At 42.7% G+C, this 17,050-nt stretch overlaps 1 protein-coding gene across 4 annotated transcripts in view; it reads left to right on the top strand.

Annotated features, from left to right (window-relative positions):
- Positions 1-1,407: 1,407 nt before the first annotated feature.
- gata6 (GATA binding protein 6) overlaps positions 1,408-17,050 on the top strand; it is a 28,080-nt gene continuing 12,437 nt past the window's right edge. Inside the window, exons 1-3 of one of the 4 annotated variants that reach the window (XM_078398245.1) lie at positions 1,408-1,729; positions 4,207-5,086; positions 15,970-16,136. In XM_078398245.1, the coding sequence (XP_078254371.1) occupies positions 1,676-1,729; positions 4,207-5,086; positions 15,970-16,136 (1,101 nt within the window). In that variant the 5' untranslated portion in view covers positions 1,408-1,675. The other 3 variants (XM_078398244.1, XM_078398246.1, XM_078398247.1) reach the window with 3 other exon arrangements.

Raw genomic sequence — 17,050 nt, forward strand, 5'->3', positions numbered from 1 at the left:
GAACTCATAAAATAAACCTGTATGTAAGTCAAGTGCACAATTGAGGCATTTAGGGTGAACTATTTTTGATTGTAGAACAAGCTGCCCTGTTATGTGAGCATGTTCGTGTTATGTGAACTCACACACACACACGCACACACACACACACACACACACACACACACACACACACACACACACACACACACACATATGTACAATATACCAGATCTATGCAGTTATTTATATTAGTTGCAAAACACACGTATTCCATCAATTTTAACACGTAATCCTGGACTATTTCCTGAACACGATTATCATTGAGCTCAGTTTTCGATACTGCAAAAACGGTGACATAAATTTCCCTTGTAAAAAAATATTATGCTTCAAACCATAGACAAAGTCTGTTCTATTTTCATTCTTACTAAAGGAGACACGCAAAACATCGGCTTCGAAAATATTGTCACCCACAACTTAAAACGTGTGTTTAATCGCCATGGTGATTATTTGACTATTTGTTTATTTCAATTTGCATTCTGCCGGTTGTGCAGTTTGGGCAATGAACACGGGGGAGTAAATTATCACTTACTTTTAAGGTTCAAAGAAGGATCCCCTGGCAAGTCAATGGAAGGTGTCAGGCCCCCTGACGCCGAGATGGTTTAGCTAAATCGATAGACCTTTTGCAAATGATTCTAATCCAGTCGCAGACAAATTAACAGGGCAGACTATTAATTAATTAGCTCTTCTCGTGCAGCCAGCAGCGATACAAAAAAAAAGATTTTAACTCCCTCGTACGTACGGATTTTACAGAACTGATAACGAAATCAAACGCATGTCTCTGTTGTTGGATAATGGCAACCACATTGCTAACCACTTAAGACTCACAATTAAACACCCGCATTGCCAGAGATACGATGGCGCTCGAATATCGATATTTCTCAAAGAGTAACGGCAGTATCGATCGGGTTGTGTGTGTGGGATATGCCAGCGAGAAATGGAGAGATAACTGAATTGTTGCTTTTAATACGCCAGGCTAGCCGCAAGAAGGGAGTAGCGAGACCGGGCAGTTCTTGCAGAGCAGACTAGACAATATTGTGTGCGATTGGAATAAGACTCAACACTTTGAGGGGATGTGTGACTCTGAATCTGGGTTTGCATTGAGAAAGTGTCATTGTCGCGGTTTGTAGTCAGCCCGGGTCTGAGTTTTCACGCGTGGAAAGAGGGTGACGGGCTAATTTGCTTTCCAAAGGGGTTTCCACAGTTGTCTTTAACCACCCCCTTCTTCCCTCTGATTCTAACAACTGTTCACCGGGGTGAAATAAATGGATATCCAGTTAAAAGGAAAACAAGTGATCTTGTAACGACCTCCTTTAGTGAAACTGTACCTCTTTAAAAGTTCCCTTTTCATTTTAATCCTTGCATTTATAGATCTGTGTGCGGCGAATATCGCTCGAACGCTGGCTAAGATTGATGAAAGAAATCTTGAACTGCGCACCTGAAACTCAGAGCAACCATTTTCAAGCGGGCAACGTGTCTGTGCGGGGAAGGCACCCGTCCTTTTGTAAGACAATGCAGGCAAGGTAGTGTTTAAGCTGTGCCCACCTAACGTTGCACATTGTGCCCTCAAGGGTATCCGTTGCAATCCGTTTGGGTTCACGCCCAAAAGTGACTGAATTCATCACACACGACAGGTGGAATGAGTGTTTATCAGCATCGTCTCATTGATTTTCCTGCACCAACGCGTTATAATGTATGTACGTCTTTAATTTAAAAAAATGTCTATGTTGGTGTCACATTCCTGTCTTTGAATGTAGTCCGCCGTGCTTTTAGTTGGCGCGTTAATGCCGGAGTTCAAAGGCTCTGCTGTTCCCTCTCCACTCAATCATTTTCACATTCTATCCCCAGCTATCTTTTTTTTTTGTGTGTGTGTGTGTGTGTGTGTCTGGCACCCTGTCTCTGATTGCTTCAGTCTTGCCGTCTCTACCTATCTGCGAGACTGGAGATATAAACGAGAGACGTGCGGTCCAGTCCAGTCCAGTCCAGTCCCATCTGCGGGGCCAGTTTCGCTAGGGTCATGCTGTTTGTTGGGGCTGGCACCAGGGTGGAGGCGCTGCGGAGTCCGTGTCTAAGTCAGCACCGTGTGAATCCAATCAGGATCTCCAGTTTTCCAGTGAATTGTGTTAAAGGCGCTGCCTCCTCTCAAATAGCTCAACGGAGAGCAAAGGCGCGCACTATCCCGCTCGGCACCCAGACATACTGGTCTTAAGACACACTGGACTTCTGCAAACACCTGACTGATGATGGCAAACCACCGTTAGGTCGGCACCTTACTTTTTCCTAACTTCTTTCTGATGCTCGATGGACTGCTTCAAGTGTAACATGACGGCCACTGGATGATTTTGTGGTTATTTATCGTGCCTTTGGCTCTTATCTATTATATTTCTTATCTCGGGATTATCTTTCTCTAGTCTGGCGTAACTAAGACATATTACTTACTGTTCGCTTTGAGCTCTATCTGTATCGATGTATGGTTTCTGTTGTGATTTCTGACCAGTTTATCTTTTTGAAACCTTCGACGTTTTGGGAATCTCAATTGCTTTCTAATTCGCAAGTCTTGGGTTTGTCTTTCGGTTGAGCGGGGACACTTGGGATTCCGACTCGTGCTTGATATAGTCAGTGGGTTTATCTCGTTTTATAAGTCGATGTCTTCATATAGCACAGCGCTAGGGGGGTGGGGGAACGGCTTTTCACTGGGGACCGAGGCTGCAGTATGTTCTGTCACACGCTTGGATTGCGAACTCGGCTCGAAAGGAATGCTAGAAATCTCTTAAACTTAACATTTAAAGGCAGGGGTTGGGGTGGCTACCGTCTAAAGACCTCTGCTCGTAAACCAGGTGGGTAAACGGCGATGTGTGGGAGATTCTACAGCTACATAGTCTCTCTCTCTCTCTCTCTCGCTCTCTCTCTCTCTCTCTCTCTCTCTCTCTCTCTCTCTCTCTCTCTCTCTCTCTCTCACACACACACACACACACACACACACACACACATTCATCCTCTCCGTTAACTTTACGATCCGTTTAGCTTTTCACTGTTGTTTTTCAACTCGCCTATCTTCCGTGTAAGTAGGTGAGGGGCTGTGACATTTTATAAGCAATCTCCTGGCGCGGCTGGTTTCACCACTGCCCGGCAGTTTCTGTTCCTGTTTTGAGCGGCAGTGAATATTCTCTCGGGCCAGCGGAATAGGCCGCCAGTAACTATTTCATGGTCAACATCAGGAGACAAAGTTTAGAGAAATCGGAGGTTTTTAATTCACAAAATGCTGGAGTAACTCAGCGGGTCAGGCAGCATCTCGGGAGAGAAGGAATGGGTGACGTTTCGGGTCGAGACGCTTCTTCAGACTGATTCTTTAGAGAAATCGGATTACTTTGAATGGTCCGTGAACTTTACAGTGGTGTACTCTCGGGAATCTTTCGATTGAATCACACAGGGCAGTCTACACGAAAGGGATAGACCGACCCTAGGTGACCTCTGCCTCTTGCGTCAATGGTCCTTCAACTCTTTACCTATTTTATCAAATTGCATTGTACTGAAAGAAAACACTCAGAATTGTTCGGGGAGTTTGTTTTGCAAGAGGTATTTAAGTGTCTGATGCCTCGTTTGTCTCCTGGGCGTCAGAACGATAAAAAGAGATTCGAGTTAATTTAATTAACAGGGAACCCGAGAATGGCTATCTTGCTGTGTGTATTCTTCTCCCCCCCCCCCCTCTCTCTCTCTCTCTCTCTCCCCCCTCTCTCTCTCTCTCTCTCTCTCTCTCTCTCTCTCTCTCTCTCTCTCTCTCTCCTGCCCCCCGTCTCTCTCTCTCTCTCTCCCTCTCCCCCCTCTCCCCTCTCTCTCTCTCTCTCTCTCTCTCTCTCTCTCTCTCTCTCTCTCTCTCTCTCTCTCTCTCTCTCTCTCTCTCCCTCCCTCTCCTGCCCCCTCTCACTCACTCCCCCTCTCTCCCTCTCTCTCTCTCTCTCTCTCTCTCTCTCTCTCTCTCTCTCTCTCTCTCTCTCTCTCTCTCTCTCTCCCTCTCCCTCTCTCTCTCTCCCTCTCCCTCTCCCCCCCTCTCTCTCTCCTGCCCTCCCCCCTCTCTCCCTCTCTCTCTCTCTTTCTCTCTCTCCCCCTCTCTCCCTCTCTGCCATTGATCCTTTACGCTCACAGTCTATTTGTTTTTGGGTCATTCTCTAGGACTGCACTTTGGCGTTTGGACTTCTCGGTATCTGGATGGACCCGAATGAACCCGACTGGTCAAACGTGGCAAAGCACCTCGGACCAAACGGCCTAAGCTCACCTCCCGACCAGCCTTACCTAAAGTTTACTTGCCGCCACCACAGCAGCGGAGGGGAAGGAAGCTCGGGTTCAGAGGAAGGCCTGAGATTAGCGCCTCCAACTCTGGAAAGTGATAGGAATCAGCTCCTGCAGCGGAGGGCAGGAGACGCCTTTGGACATTCTTCACACGAACTCGCCACCTTCATCGCCGACCTGGATCAAACGGGCAAACTCTTTCTGCCCCGAGGAATAAAAAGGGAATTTGTGACACATCCATCGATTGAAATGTACCAGGGTTTGCCCGTGGCGTCGGTGCAGGGCCCGGGCGCCTACCCACACGACGTCCCGAGCAACTTCATGCACTCCAGTACAAGTTCTCCCGTCTACGTCCCCACCACCAGGGTCGGCTCCATGATCCAGACTATCCCCTATCTCCAAGGCGGCGGTTCCAGCCAGCAGAGTCACCCCGTTGCCAACCACTCGGTCTGGACTCAGCCTGTGACGGAGAGCTCGACCTACAGTTCCAGCAGACCACACGACATGGTTTCCAGCCGGTTCTCCTTTTCCCCCAGCCCCCCCATCTCCAACGGAGCCGCTCGAGATTCTGGCTACAGTAACAGTCTGAACGGCAGAGATCAGTACACCAGACCACTTAATGGATCTTATCCCAGCCCATACGCTTCTTACGTTGGGCCCCAGCTGGCTTCGGCTTGGACTGCCACAGGTTCCTTCGAGAACCCTATGCTGCAGAGTTTGCAAAGCAGACCCACAAATATACCTGTTCGGGGACCCAATGGAGGTAAGTCGCCCTCTGTGTGCTAGACAACTACACTCGTGTTGTATTATGGCCAACATCCGTGTATATATATATTCCCCCCCCCCCCCTGTGGGTGACTAAATCTCGTCCAAAAAACTTGTTTTTTGGATGACAAATAAAGATATCCTGAATCCTGCTGCAGATGCTGGTTTAAACCGAAGATAGACACAAAATGCTGGAGTAACTCCGCGGGACAGGCAGCGTCTCTGGATAGAAGGGAAAGACATCAGTCTGAAGAAGGGTCTCGACCCGAAACGTCGCCCATTCCTTCTCTCCAGAGATGCTGCCTGTCCCGCTGAGTTACTCCAGCTTTTCATGTGTCTATCTCGTGTAGACCTGTTCTCTCTTACATGGTCATGTCTGATCAACATTGACATCCTGAAATCGAGAGCGTTCCTTTTTAACTTTCACAGTGGTAGTTTTGTGCGTCGCTCCGGCTTTGTGAAACCGAGTGGCCTTTGGATGCGGTTTTCCAGCCACTCGTCACGTTGTTGCGTTTGTCAGGAGTGGTTATCGTGTAGGAATTTTTATCTTTATTTTTAACAAGCAGCGAACGAAATTCTGTACTGGCCTTTTAGCTTCGATACTACTACTTTAAGCCTTGATGCTGTCGGACCACAGAGGCTCAACAGTATGTAGGCTGACAATCTACAGTATGTGACTGCAGAGAAATCCGTGTGCATCGTACAACAGAAGTTGGCATCGTGTACACAGCGTGGCCCAAATCAACAAAAAATCACATTAATTGACATGTGGTGTAAGAAACTAATTGCAGATGCTGGTACAAATCGAAGGTATTTATTCACAAAATGCTGGAGTAACTCAGCGGGTCAGGCAGCATCTCAGACGAGAAGGAATGGGCGACGTTTCGGGTCTCGGCCTGACCTGCTGAGTTACTCCAGCATTTTGTGAATAAATACATTAACTGACATAATCCGCACAAAATCCAAGTTTAGTATTTTGAAGACCAGTTCATTTACGTACATTTAATTCACTGAGAATGTCCATCTCAATAAGATAGACATACCGCCAAAGGCTGCAGATTTATGTTACTGCAGCTGATAAACTTTGATAATATTGGAGCACATTCAAGGGGGAAAAAGAGCATAGCAAAATGCATTTTTAAAAGTCCGCGACACCACCTAAATGGCCAGACGCGACAAGAAAGACCACCGGGTTACATTTCCTAGACACAAGCAATAATTTTGAAATACACAATGGAGAATCCTACAAAGACGGCAAAAAAAATAAATCAAATTAGCAGTTGATTTAGCTGGCGAATTCACACGTCAAATAACTCGGTAGTGTCAATTAATGTTGCCAAATAAACGCAAACGACAACATGGACAATTAACTGTATGAACTTGTACGCTTGTTTCATTTTTGATGAATTCACAAATGTCACAAACTCGCATTGAAATATATTTGTGTTGGGAGATATCGGTTGTTAAGTGACTTTATTTTAGTAGACACGCGGAATTTTAAGACCCCGCTTACACATCGATTGATAGCCATTGAAAAAACCCCGCCTATTCTGGTAAACGAGGTTAATAATTTTAATCAGAGGAATTTCATCATTTTCACCCAATATCCGTGTATTTGGTGAACTTTGAATTCCCTCTATATAATCTCAGGAATTGCGTTTCTGATTAATTCCTACTGCTCCAAAAAGGCCGATCGGCCCATCGAGTTGATGTCGACTCTCACGTACATCGCAGTCAGTGTCATTCTCCTACTTATTTCCATGTAACATTACTCTAATACTCATGGGAATCCTATTAATCTGGATCCTAATCATAGGTGCGTCGTATACTGGAACCGACGCCAATTTAGACTAATTTATTGTATTAAATGATAATATTTTAGGAGTGTGAGCACGTTCGCCTTGCAGAAGTCCAATGAAGGCTTTCAGAAGTTAAGGACACGGGTTGCTGTTATGGGAGTCCGTACAAACACGTACAAAATCTATTTTCTAGTCCATCGAGTTGCAGCAAACGGATCTGAAATGTTACTGTAGTACTGGTATCATATTCCGACTTTTAAAGGCATTTGTTTTTACCCCAACATGATTCTCAAATCAGGACAAGGTGAGTCTAAATCGCATAAAACCCATCCGGCCTTGCAAACAGACTTTTTTTAAAAATGCCCACCTTTTCAGACATGCCTGGCAAAATTGAACTACAATGGGAAATATTGTAGTGAAATGAGCTCCTAGAGGGAGTTATTATGTCAGTGGTAACAGCGAGTGCATGCCAGTTCACCGCCAACAGAACAAGATAACAGATATTACAATAAAAGGAATAAGCGTTCATCCCCGTTGCCCATGCGAACAGGCAATACAATAAAGTATTTCAAGTTAACCAGATTAAAATAAAGAGGACAGTGTGGAACTTCCATCTGCATTCATTTATTCACAAAATGCTGGAGTAACTCCGCAGGTCAGGCAGCATCTCAGGAGAGAAGGAATGGGCGACGTTTCGGGTCGAGACCCTTCTTCAGTCTGAATCCTATTGATCTAGATCCTAATCATGTGATCAGTCTGAAGAAGGGTTTCGACCCGAAACGTCACCCATTCCTTCTCTCCTGAGATGCTGCCTGACCTGCTGAGTTACTCCAGCATTTTGTGAATAAATACCTTCGATTTGTACCAGCGTCTGCAGTTATTTTCTTACTCCATCTGCATTCATGCCAACGGAAGGTTATAACTTATTTGATTTGGTCATTTTGAATAGGTAATTTTTGTCATATTTATTAAGGAATCTCCACCCACTCGCCAGCCACTGTTTACTAATGGTGTACGAAGGAACTGCAGATGCTGGTTTTAAACCGAAGATGGACACGAAATGCTGGAGTAACTCAGCGGGTCAGCGGGCCCCAGGCAGCATCTCGGCAGAAAAAAAAGAATAGAAACATAGAAACATAGAAACATAGAAAATAGGTGCAGGAGTAGGCCATTCGGCCCTTCGAGCCTGCACCGCCATTCAATATGATCATGGCTGATCATCCAACTCAGTATCCCGTACCTGCCTTCTCTCCATACCCCCTGATCCCTTTAGCCACAAGGGCCACATCTAACTCCCTCTTAAATATAGCCAATGAACTGGCCTCAACTACCTTCTGTGGCAGAGAATTCCACAGATTCACCACTCTCTGTGTGAAGAAATGTTTTCTCATCTCGGTCCTAAAAGACTTCCCCCTTATCCTTAAGCTGTGACCCCTGGTTCTGGACTTCCCCAACATCGGGAACAATCTTCCCGCATCTAGCCTCTCCAGCCCCTTAAGAATTTTATATGTTTCTATAAGATCCACCCTCAGTCTTCTAAATTCCAGCGAGTATAGGTGACGTTTCGGGTCTGAAGAAACGCCATCTATTCTTTTTTTTCTCTGGGGATGCTGCCTGGCTCGCTGATTTACTCCAGCATTTTGTGTCCATCCATCTTCGTTTACTAATAGTAGCGATTTGCTTTCTCTGAATCCTGCACCGGGCACGTCTGAGCCTCAACTCCGAGAGTGCATGTGACTTTTATTGGCCTCGGATTAAACTGTCTCTGCGGACGCATTTTGTTCACCTGCGATTTCTTTAATATGAATAGTTACAGTTAAACGATCTTCCCCAAGGCAAGCTGCGGAAAAAACAAAAAAATAGCCAAATCCGAATCAATTTGGGGAGCTGAAAATCTAGGTTCAGAAATAAAAAATATCGGCATTTGAAGGTTAAACTTCAAACTTCAAACTTCAAACTTGAAACTTGAAAATAAGCGAGCTTTCGTAGTAAAATAAACATTTTATAGTTTCCAATTTTAAATATCATGTTAGTTGAACACATGATGTTTTTATCCATGCAGATTTTAAAATGTAAACCCTTTTCCAAGCAAAGTAAAAAAACAAATGGGCGACAACCTTCACCCCCGTACGACCAATAAACTCCAGAGCAGCAAACTACAGACGCAAAATATAAATGTTGTTTTAGATGAACGTGTAGAAAGAAGTTGTCATAATGCTGGCGAGTTGTCAATGGCATACGTTTGGCTTTGGCTGACACCTCCTCGGCCGTAGGAACCCTAGGTAGCGATGCAAAAAGGTTGCGAGCTATCGTAGCAGTATGCGTGTAACTGTTTTACGTCGCTGACGGAAACATAATCTGGTTCGGACCAGTACCGATTCTAAAACAGCCCTGCTGCCTAGGTTAAACCGCAAAATTCCGAAAATCAAGTTTAATTTCTTCCACATGCTCCTTTTAGTGACATTAGTCATTCTTATCTTGTCTGAACAGATTTTAATAGATACAACGATTTCAAGATCACAGTGTCATTGCAGCTTACAGCAAAGGACAATCTTTAACACAGTATGTATAAACTGAGCGGTAATAGAATTCCGTAGGAAAATAACTGCAGATGCTGGTACAAATCGAAGGTATCACAAAATGCTGGAGTAACTCAGCGGGTCAGGCAGCGTGTAGGAGAGAAGGAATGGGTGACGTTTCGGGTCGAGACTGAAGAAGGGTCTCGACCCTAAACGTCACCTTTTCCTTCTCCTAGATGCTGCCTGACCAGCTGAGTTACTCCAGCCTTTAGTAATATAATTCTAATAGGTAAATCACCTTCATGGGCCAAATAGATATTTCCTTCGGATATTTCACAGTAATATGCCGCAGCGCACCTCCAAATCCCCAAGCTGGCCTAACATTGGAATTGTTAGTATATAGGTACTGGGGGGTAATGCCATGTTCATTCTAAAAATCATAGTTTCCTTCTGTCTCTGTTTTTATAAGATCGTCGCAGATAGAAGAACAAGTTATTGTACTGGTTATTTTGCAGTGAATTATAAACCACTGAGAATGGTTCAGTTGGACGAATCTTGGGTTATGGCCAATATTGCTTGGAGAAAATCGAAGGGGTAAACCTCGTGAGCCACAGATCGCGAATTAGTTTGGCTTGTTAACCGAAGTCTCGGATTAAGCAGAAACCAGCAAATTAAATGCGACTTTATATTCATTCAAATAATTCACAACATAAATCGTTTGACAGAAACAGCAATTTTATATTTTGCATCAATTTAGTTTAGTTTAGAGATACAGCGTTGAAACAGGCCCTTCGGCCCACCGAGTTCGCACACTAAAACTATCCTACACAGACTATGGACAACTTACTATTTTACCAAGCAAATTAACGTACTTTGGAGTGTGGGAGGAAGCCTGGGCTTCTGGAGAAAACCCACGCAGGTCACGGGTAGAATGTACAAACTCCGTACAGAGAGCCCCCTCGGTCAGGATAGAACCCGGGTCTCTGGTGCTGTAAGGCAGTAGCTCTACCGCTGCGCCACCGTATCAACCTTGTTAGAGTTACTTACACCAATTACTTCTTAAATTAATTCGTAAATTAAACGAACATGTTTTTGCCAACCAGGTAAATAAGATAAGGTCAGGTAAATTAAAAAGAACAATTCACAACCTAAGTTTAAATCTATAAAGGTAAGACATTTTATGATTGATCATTGGTTGTTTTTACAAATTTCACATTAGATAGATTCACAATTTATAGTGAACGGAATATTTCAGTGTTAAGTTTTTATAAGATCATTGCAGATAGAAGAACAAGTTATTGTGCAGTGAATTATAAACCACTGAGTTGGACGAAATATTGCAGCTAGATTTTTGGATCTCTGGTGAAAGATAGGAAACGACAAGGAGATGGGATTGAATTATTTTCACTTCTCAGTGAATTAATTATAAATAATTTCAGTCGGAACCTTTTGAAATGTAAAGTATTTCGTACCCTGTTCGGACAGCCACTGTACGGCTACATGGGAGATGGGTTAAATAAGTTTAATCTCCTGTTCCAATGGAAAAGGAAGCTGCTTTCTCAGTTTTGTTTAGAGTTGGGGGTTGCCCAAGACAGTTCACAGAGAAAATGTAATCATCTACCCCATGGTCATGAGCGGTATTTCGCCTTTGGAATATGAATTCTACCCAGACGGAAAATGGTCCAAAATATCTAAACACACACACACACTCTAAAAAATCGGAACTGACGAAGGTCTGTATTTTCTTTACGCGTTGTTGAATGCTGACACGACGATGAGTTGTTGAATCAACGATGTCTTGTTTGAGTGGACGGAGACGGTTTTGTACATTGAAACAGACCGTAGAGGCCCGGCTGGCTCCTCCTGTCATGTATTTCTTTCTGGCGTCTCACACTTCTAGAACTTGGTGTTTTGCGTTCTGCATTCTGCATTCAGCACACCGTCGCTTTTATATTATATCCATCTCCACCATGGATTGTCAGTCGCCTTTCAACGTAAACCCCCGCACCTTTTGGCATTGGACAAACGACGTTTCAATTTACTTGTCCCCTTTGGAGCCGATTTGTTACATTCTCTTCAGTTAGATATTAAAGCGAATTGTAAATGTAGAGACAATTGGCGTTAAACCAATTAACTTTTAAAACTACCCGCAAAGTAAACTGTTAGACTGTGGAAACACCTCAACTGTTTGAAGACAGCGTTTGTACAGCAACTGCTGCGAATATATATATATATATGAAGGATTAATTCTCTCCTTTCGCAGCTTTGATGTTTGTTGTTGCAAGCGATCAATCTCAGAGAGACATTGTCTCGCGTAATTCTTTGTAGTGTAGGCTTGCAGTTTACTACATATAAATCCTCCGAGCATTTTGCAGCCCTTTAAGCTGGACCTTACACCTCTCTGGCCATCTTCGAGATTTCGAAGGTGCATTTTTCAACGTGTCACAGTTTTAAAATTAAACACGCGCTTAATTTCAATGGCGCACCATAATTTGTAAGATAATTTGCACACGTAAAATTATTTCGTCCGTGGATCCCACGGGGACCCACCCCTGTTCATTTATCATCATTATGAACTAGGACAATTATAGGAAGGTCCAGCCGTCTTATTTGATGGCATTATAGCGCAATTGATTTATTGCCCGAGGCTGGGGGTCGAGCGATTTTATAAGGTCGGAGAAAAGTGCAGAGAGCGCGTGTTCGTTCGTTCTTTCACTTGAAAACTGCCAGATAACTGTGGCCCTGGCCTCGACAACCACAGCAATCTTGGGAAGGAAGATGAGGATGCCGAATGTTGGGAGCGGGGATGTGGGGGTTAATTTATTTCGCCGTACAAGACGTTGGTAATTGGAAGCATTGCGATTCAGTAACATTTACTACAAAAATGTAGCAAGTATTAGAAGCTCACGGGGGGAACGGACAACATTTGGAATCGAAAAGAGGAAGTTTCGTGTATATCACTGTACCTTAACTGGTACACGTGACAATAGAAGACCTTTGAAACCTTTGAAGTTTGATTGTCCAGATGTTTATCTGACAACATTCATATTTATGTCACAAAATGCCGGAGTAACTCAGCAGGTCAGGCAGCATCTCAGGAGAGAAGGAATGGGTGACGTTTCGGGTCAATAGACAATAGACAATAGGTGCAGGAGGAGGCCATTCGGCCCTTCGAGCCAGCACCGCCATTCAATGTGATCATGGCTGATCATTCTCAATCAGTACCCCGTTCCTGCCTTCTCCCCATACCCTCTGACTCCGCTATCCTTAAGAGCTCTATCGAGCTCTCTCTTGAATGCATTCAGAGAATTGGCCTCCTCTGCCTTCTGAGGCAGAGAATTCCACAGATTCACAACTCTTTGACTGAAAAAGTTTTTCCTCATCTCAGTTCTAAATGGCCTACCCCTTATTCTTAAACTGTGGCCCCTTGTTCTGGATTCCCCCAACATTGGGAACATGTTTCCTGCCTCTAACGTGTCCAACCCCTTAATAATCTTATATGTTTCGATAAGATCTCCTCTCATCCTTCAACGCAGTATATATATTCAACGCAGTATATATATTCAACGCAGTATATATTCAACGCAGTATATATTCAACGCAGTATATATTCAACGCAGTATATATTCAACGCACTATATATGGGCATGAAGATGGAAAAAAAGAGACTGAAGGTGCAGGAAATCTAATAAAAACTGAATCACTGCATCTGTGGAAAGAGAAAGAGGTAAGATTTCAAGTGGAAGCTCGTTGACACGCAGATGCCGGCCCGACCTGTCGAGTATTTCCAGCCTTTTCAGTTTTAATTACAGTGCGCATCGGCATCCACTTTGGGACTTCATCAATAGCTAAAATTCTAATCGTTACATTTCACATTTGACCTAAATTGTAGGGTTATATTTTCTGGAGGATGTACCTCCAAGCACATCCATACTGAACGTTCTCTGCCTCAGAAGGCAGTGGAGGCCAATTCTCTGAATGCATTCCAAGAGAGAGCTCGATAGAGCTCTTAAGGATAGCGGAGTCAGGGGGTATGGGGAGAAGGCAGGAACGGAGGTACTGATTGAGAATGATCAGCCATGATCACATTGAATGGCGGTGCTGGCTCGAAGGGCCGAATGGCCTCCTCCTGCACCTATTGTCTATTGTTTATCCAAATAGAAAGCATTGCATTTAACGAAATTCACGTAACTCTGTGCCTTACCATTTTGTACCATATTATGTTCACTGGCCCAGCCCCCTTCTCCCAGGGAGTGCATTGATTAACGGAACAGAAGTTTCTGCTCAATTTAGAACCGCTGGTTTTCACTGCAATCGATAGAGTAATCCCGGAAGAATAGGTGGATATGAACACCCGTTAGAGTAACAACGAGTACACTCTCTGTTTAAAATTATTTGGTTAAATCGAAGGGAGAAATGTTGCCAGTCAGATTGAGAACTGGCGTGCCATTTATCTATGGAGCATTATTTATTTTAAACCTCTGCATCGTGTAGCTGCTCGGTAGATTTGTGTTCGGTTTTGTTAGCTCGCTACCAAGCGTTTTCTTGGGTGCTCTGGTTCACTAAAGGACACACGCAGCGGAGAATTGGAGAAACAAATAACTGCAGATGCTGGTTAATATTCAAAAAGGCACAAAGTGCTGGAGTAACCCAGCACAGGTCAGGCAGCATCTCTGGACAATATGTTTAGGTGACGTTTATCAACTATCCATGTAGAAACCTATCCATATAGAAACGCCACCTATCCATGTTCTCCAGAGACCGTACCTGACTTGTTGACGTTGTGTCCTTTAGCGGAGCATTGGAGTCAGATATTCACAGGGTTCACCGCTGGTGCTGTTTTGACTTGGAATTAGATGTGGTATAATAAATAGTTAGTCGGGAGGTCGTGCTTTGTGGGAAAAAAAATCCTTCTCCAATAAGCACGAGCACTCATTAGGGAAATCGTAGAGATAAATCCCCTGCAGTAAAACGCCACCCGTTATTTAAGGTAATCAATGCTTTCCTCTAAAATTCGATTGGACAAAATCATCAATTTAATTTCAGAGATCCTCACCTCCGTTGAAAAACCGGAGCGAGTAAAATCCAGACTTTATAAATGTAGACACAAAAAAGCGGAGTAAGTCAGCGGGGTCAGGCAGCATCTCTGGAGAAAAATAATAGGTGACGTTTCGGGTCGAGACCCTTCTTCAGAGACCACCCTTATTCCTCCTCTCCACAGATGCTGCCTGTCCCGCTGAGTTACTCCAGCTTTTTGTGTCTGCCTTCGGTGTGAAGCAGCATCTGCAGTTCCTCCCTACATAAAATGTTTGTCAATGAGCTTACCTTTTACCCTAAACCAGGCCTTTGTCTTTAATGTTCTGTCGTGGCAAATCAATGCCCCGTTTTAATGGCCCGACCACTTCCTTAAAATATGCATGTGAAAGCTGCGGGAATATTGAGGTTATTTGGACAAAAAGTAATGAAACAAAGTTAAAAAAATTGAAACTCGTTAAGGCATTAAAATAGAAATTCAGATTTTCTTCAAACATTGGTAATCATCGAACTTAAACATCAAAAAAAGTGACCACCATGTAATATATATATATATATATATATATATATATATATCATGTATATATATATCATGTATATCATGATTTAAACTTAAACATTTAAAAAAGTGTCCACCATGTGATATATATATATATATATATATTTATATAAGAAAATAACTGCAGATGCTGGTACAAATCGATTTATTCACAAAATGCTGGAGTAACTCAGCAGGTCAGGCAGCATCTCGGGAGAGAAGGAATGGGTGACGTTTCGGGTCGAGACCCTTCTTCATATATATATAATAATATTTCGCTATGAATTGAATTCAGATTTCCAGCGGTATTTTCTATTGTGTATATATATATACATGGAAATCATGTATATCATGATTTAAACTTAAACATTAAAAAAAGTGTCCACCATGTGATATATATATATATATATATATATATATATCACATGGTGGACACATTTTTTAAAACTTATCATGATTTAAACTTTTAAACATATCATGATTTAAATGTTTAAGTTTAAATCATGATATGTTTAAAAGTTTAAATCATGATAAGTTTAAAAAAATGTGTCCACCATGTGATATATATATATATAATTATATATATATATATCACATGGTGGACATTTTTTTTAATGTTTAAGTTTAAATCATGATATACACGTATATATGTACATGTATATATATATATACACAATAGAAAATACCGCAGGAAATCTGAATTCAATTCATAGCAAAATATTATTTCACCAGATCATTTAAAAACTCTTCTCCTGGTTCAATGATGTGGTGGGGAGGAAAGGTTTGCTCTTCAAACTTTTTTCAGAATCTATGGAAACGCTTTACAGACAATCTGTGTGGGGTTTTCTTTTGGAGTTTAGTCAATCGCGATGTAGTCGTGCATAGACGTTGCGATTCATTGGAACTATTTTGCACATTTATTTGGCGAAATATGTTGTGTACGTTATTTCAACAACTGGTGTTATTTTATTTTTTTGTTCGTGGACGGCAGAGCTACTGGACGAGCTGTCGGAGGCCCGCGAGTGTGTGAATTGTGGCTCAATGTCCACTCCCCTCTGGCGGCGCGATGGCACCGGCCATTACCTGTGCAACGCCTGCGGTTTGTACCATAAGATGAACGGACTCAGCCGACCTCTTATCAAACCGCAGAAGAGAATGGTAAGCGGCTTATGTAACCCCGCCAGTCCAATCCAGACACAGCAGGTACTACCTTTAAATATGAATGATAACTTCAGTCTGCAAGGCAGCAATACTTCCAAGCATAGCATGCAAAGGTTAAGCTTCTGTTAATTAGAAAAAACATTGTTCTTTATCTTGTTTGTAATCCAGTGCATCACTAACATTTTATTTTTGCACTCAACTATTTAATCTGTATTTTAATAGATTATACTTTGACTGTAAAGCATCCACTATTATAATATTACTCAGCCACTCTAAACATCTATTTCTCAATTAGGATTTATCCCAATACAGGATTTTCCATTTATTTATTCCTGTCATCACACAACTGTTTGCCAATAGCGAGCAAATTTCCATGAACATAAAGTTACATCTCAGGATTAATTTGGCATTAAAGTGCATTTCAGAAATATGTAAATCAGTCTGAAGAGAGGGGTCTCGATCCAAAACATCACTCGTTCCTTCTCTCCACATATGCTGCCTGTCCCGCTGAGTTACTCCAGCATTTTGTGTCTGTCTTCGGTATAAACCAGCATCTGCAGTTCCATTCTATGCATATGTTTCAGATCCATTCACGTTTTCTGTGACCTGCCAGCCCAGTTTTCGTTGATAATTGCTACCATTCGAGTTTGTTTACCTAAGCAGACGTGTTAAAGGAATATAATGTTAGGGATAACATGCCACGTGAAGAAACTTAACACCATTGTAAATCGAAAATTAAAACAAATTCTTACTGGAAGTACACAACTGTTATGGGTGAATCTTCCCTATTAGGCAAGAGACTTGTAGCCTACTCCTGCAGCTTCCCAATTCTAATTTTAGACGAAGTGAATGCAGTAAAGTTGTATATTTCAATTCTTTCATCGACTAGGCAAACCAGTTTTCGTAATGCA

The sequence above is a fragment of the Rhinoraja longicauda genome, chromosome 4 (genome assembly GCF_053455715.1).
Source record: "Rhinoraja longicauda isolate Sanriku21f chromosome 4, sRhiLon1.1, whole genome shotgun sequence".
Classification (NCBI taxonomy): Eukaryota; Metazoa; Chordata; class Chondrichthyes; order Rajiformes; family Arhynchobatidae; genus Rhinoraja; species Rhinoraja longicauda.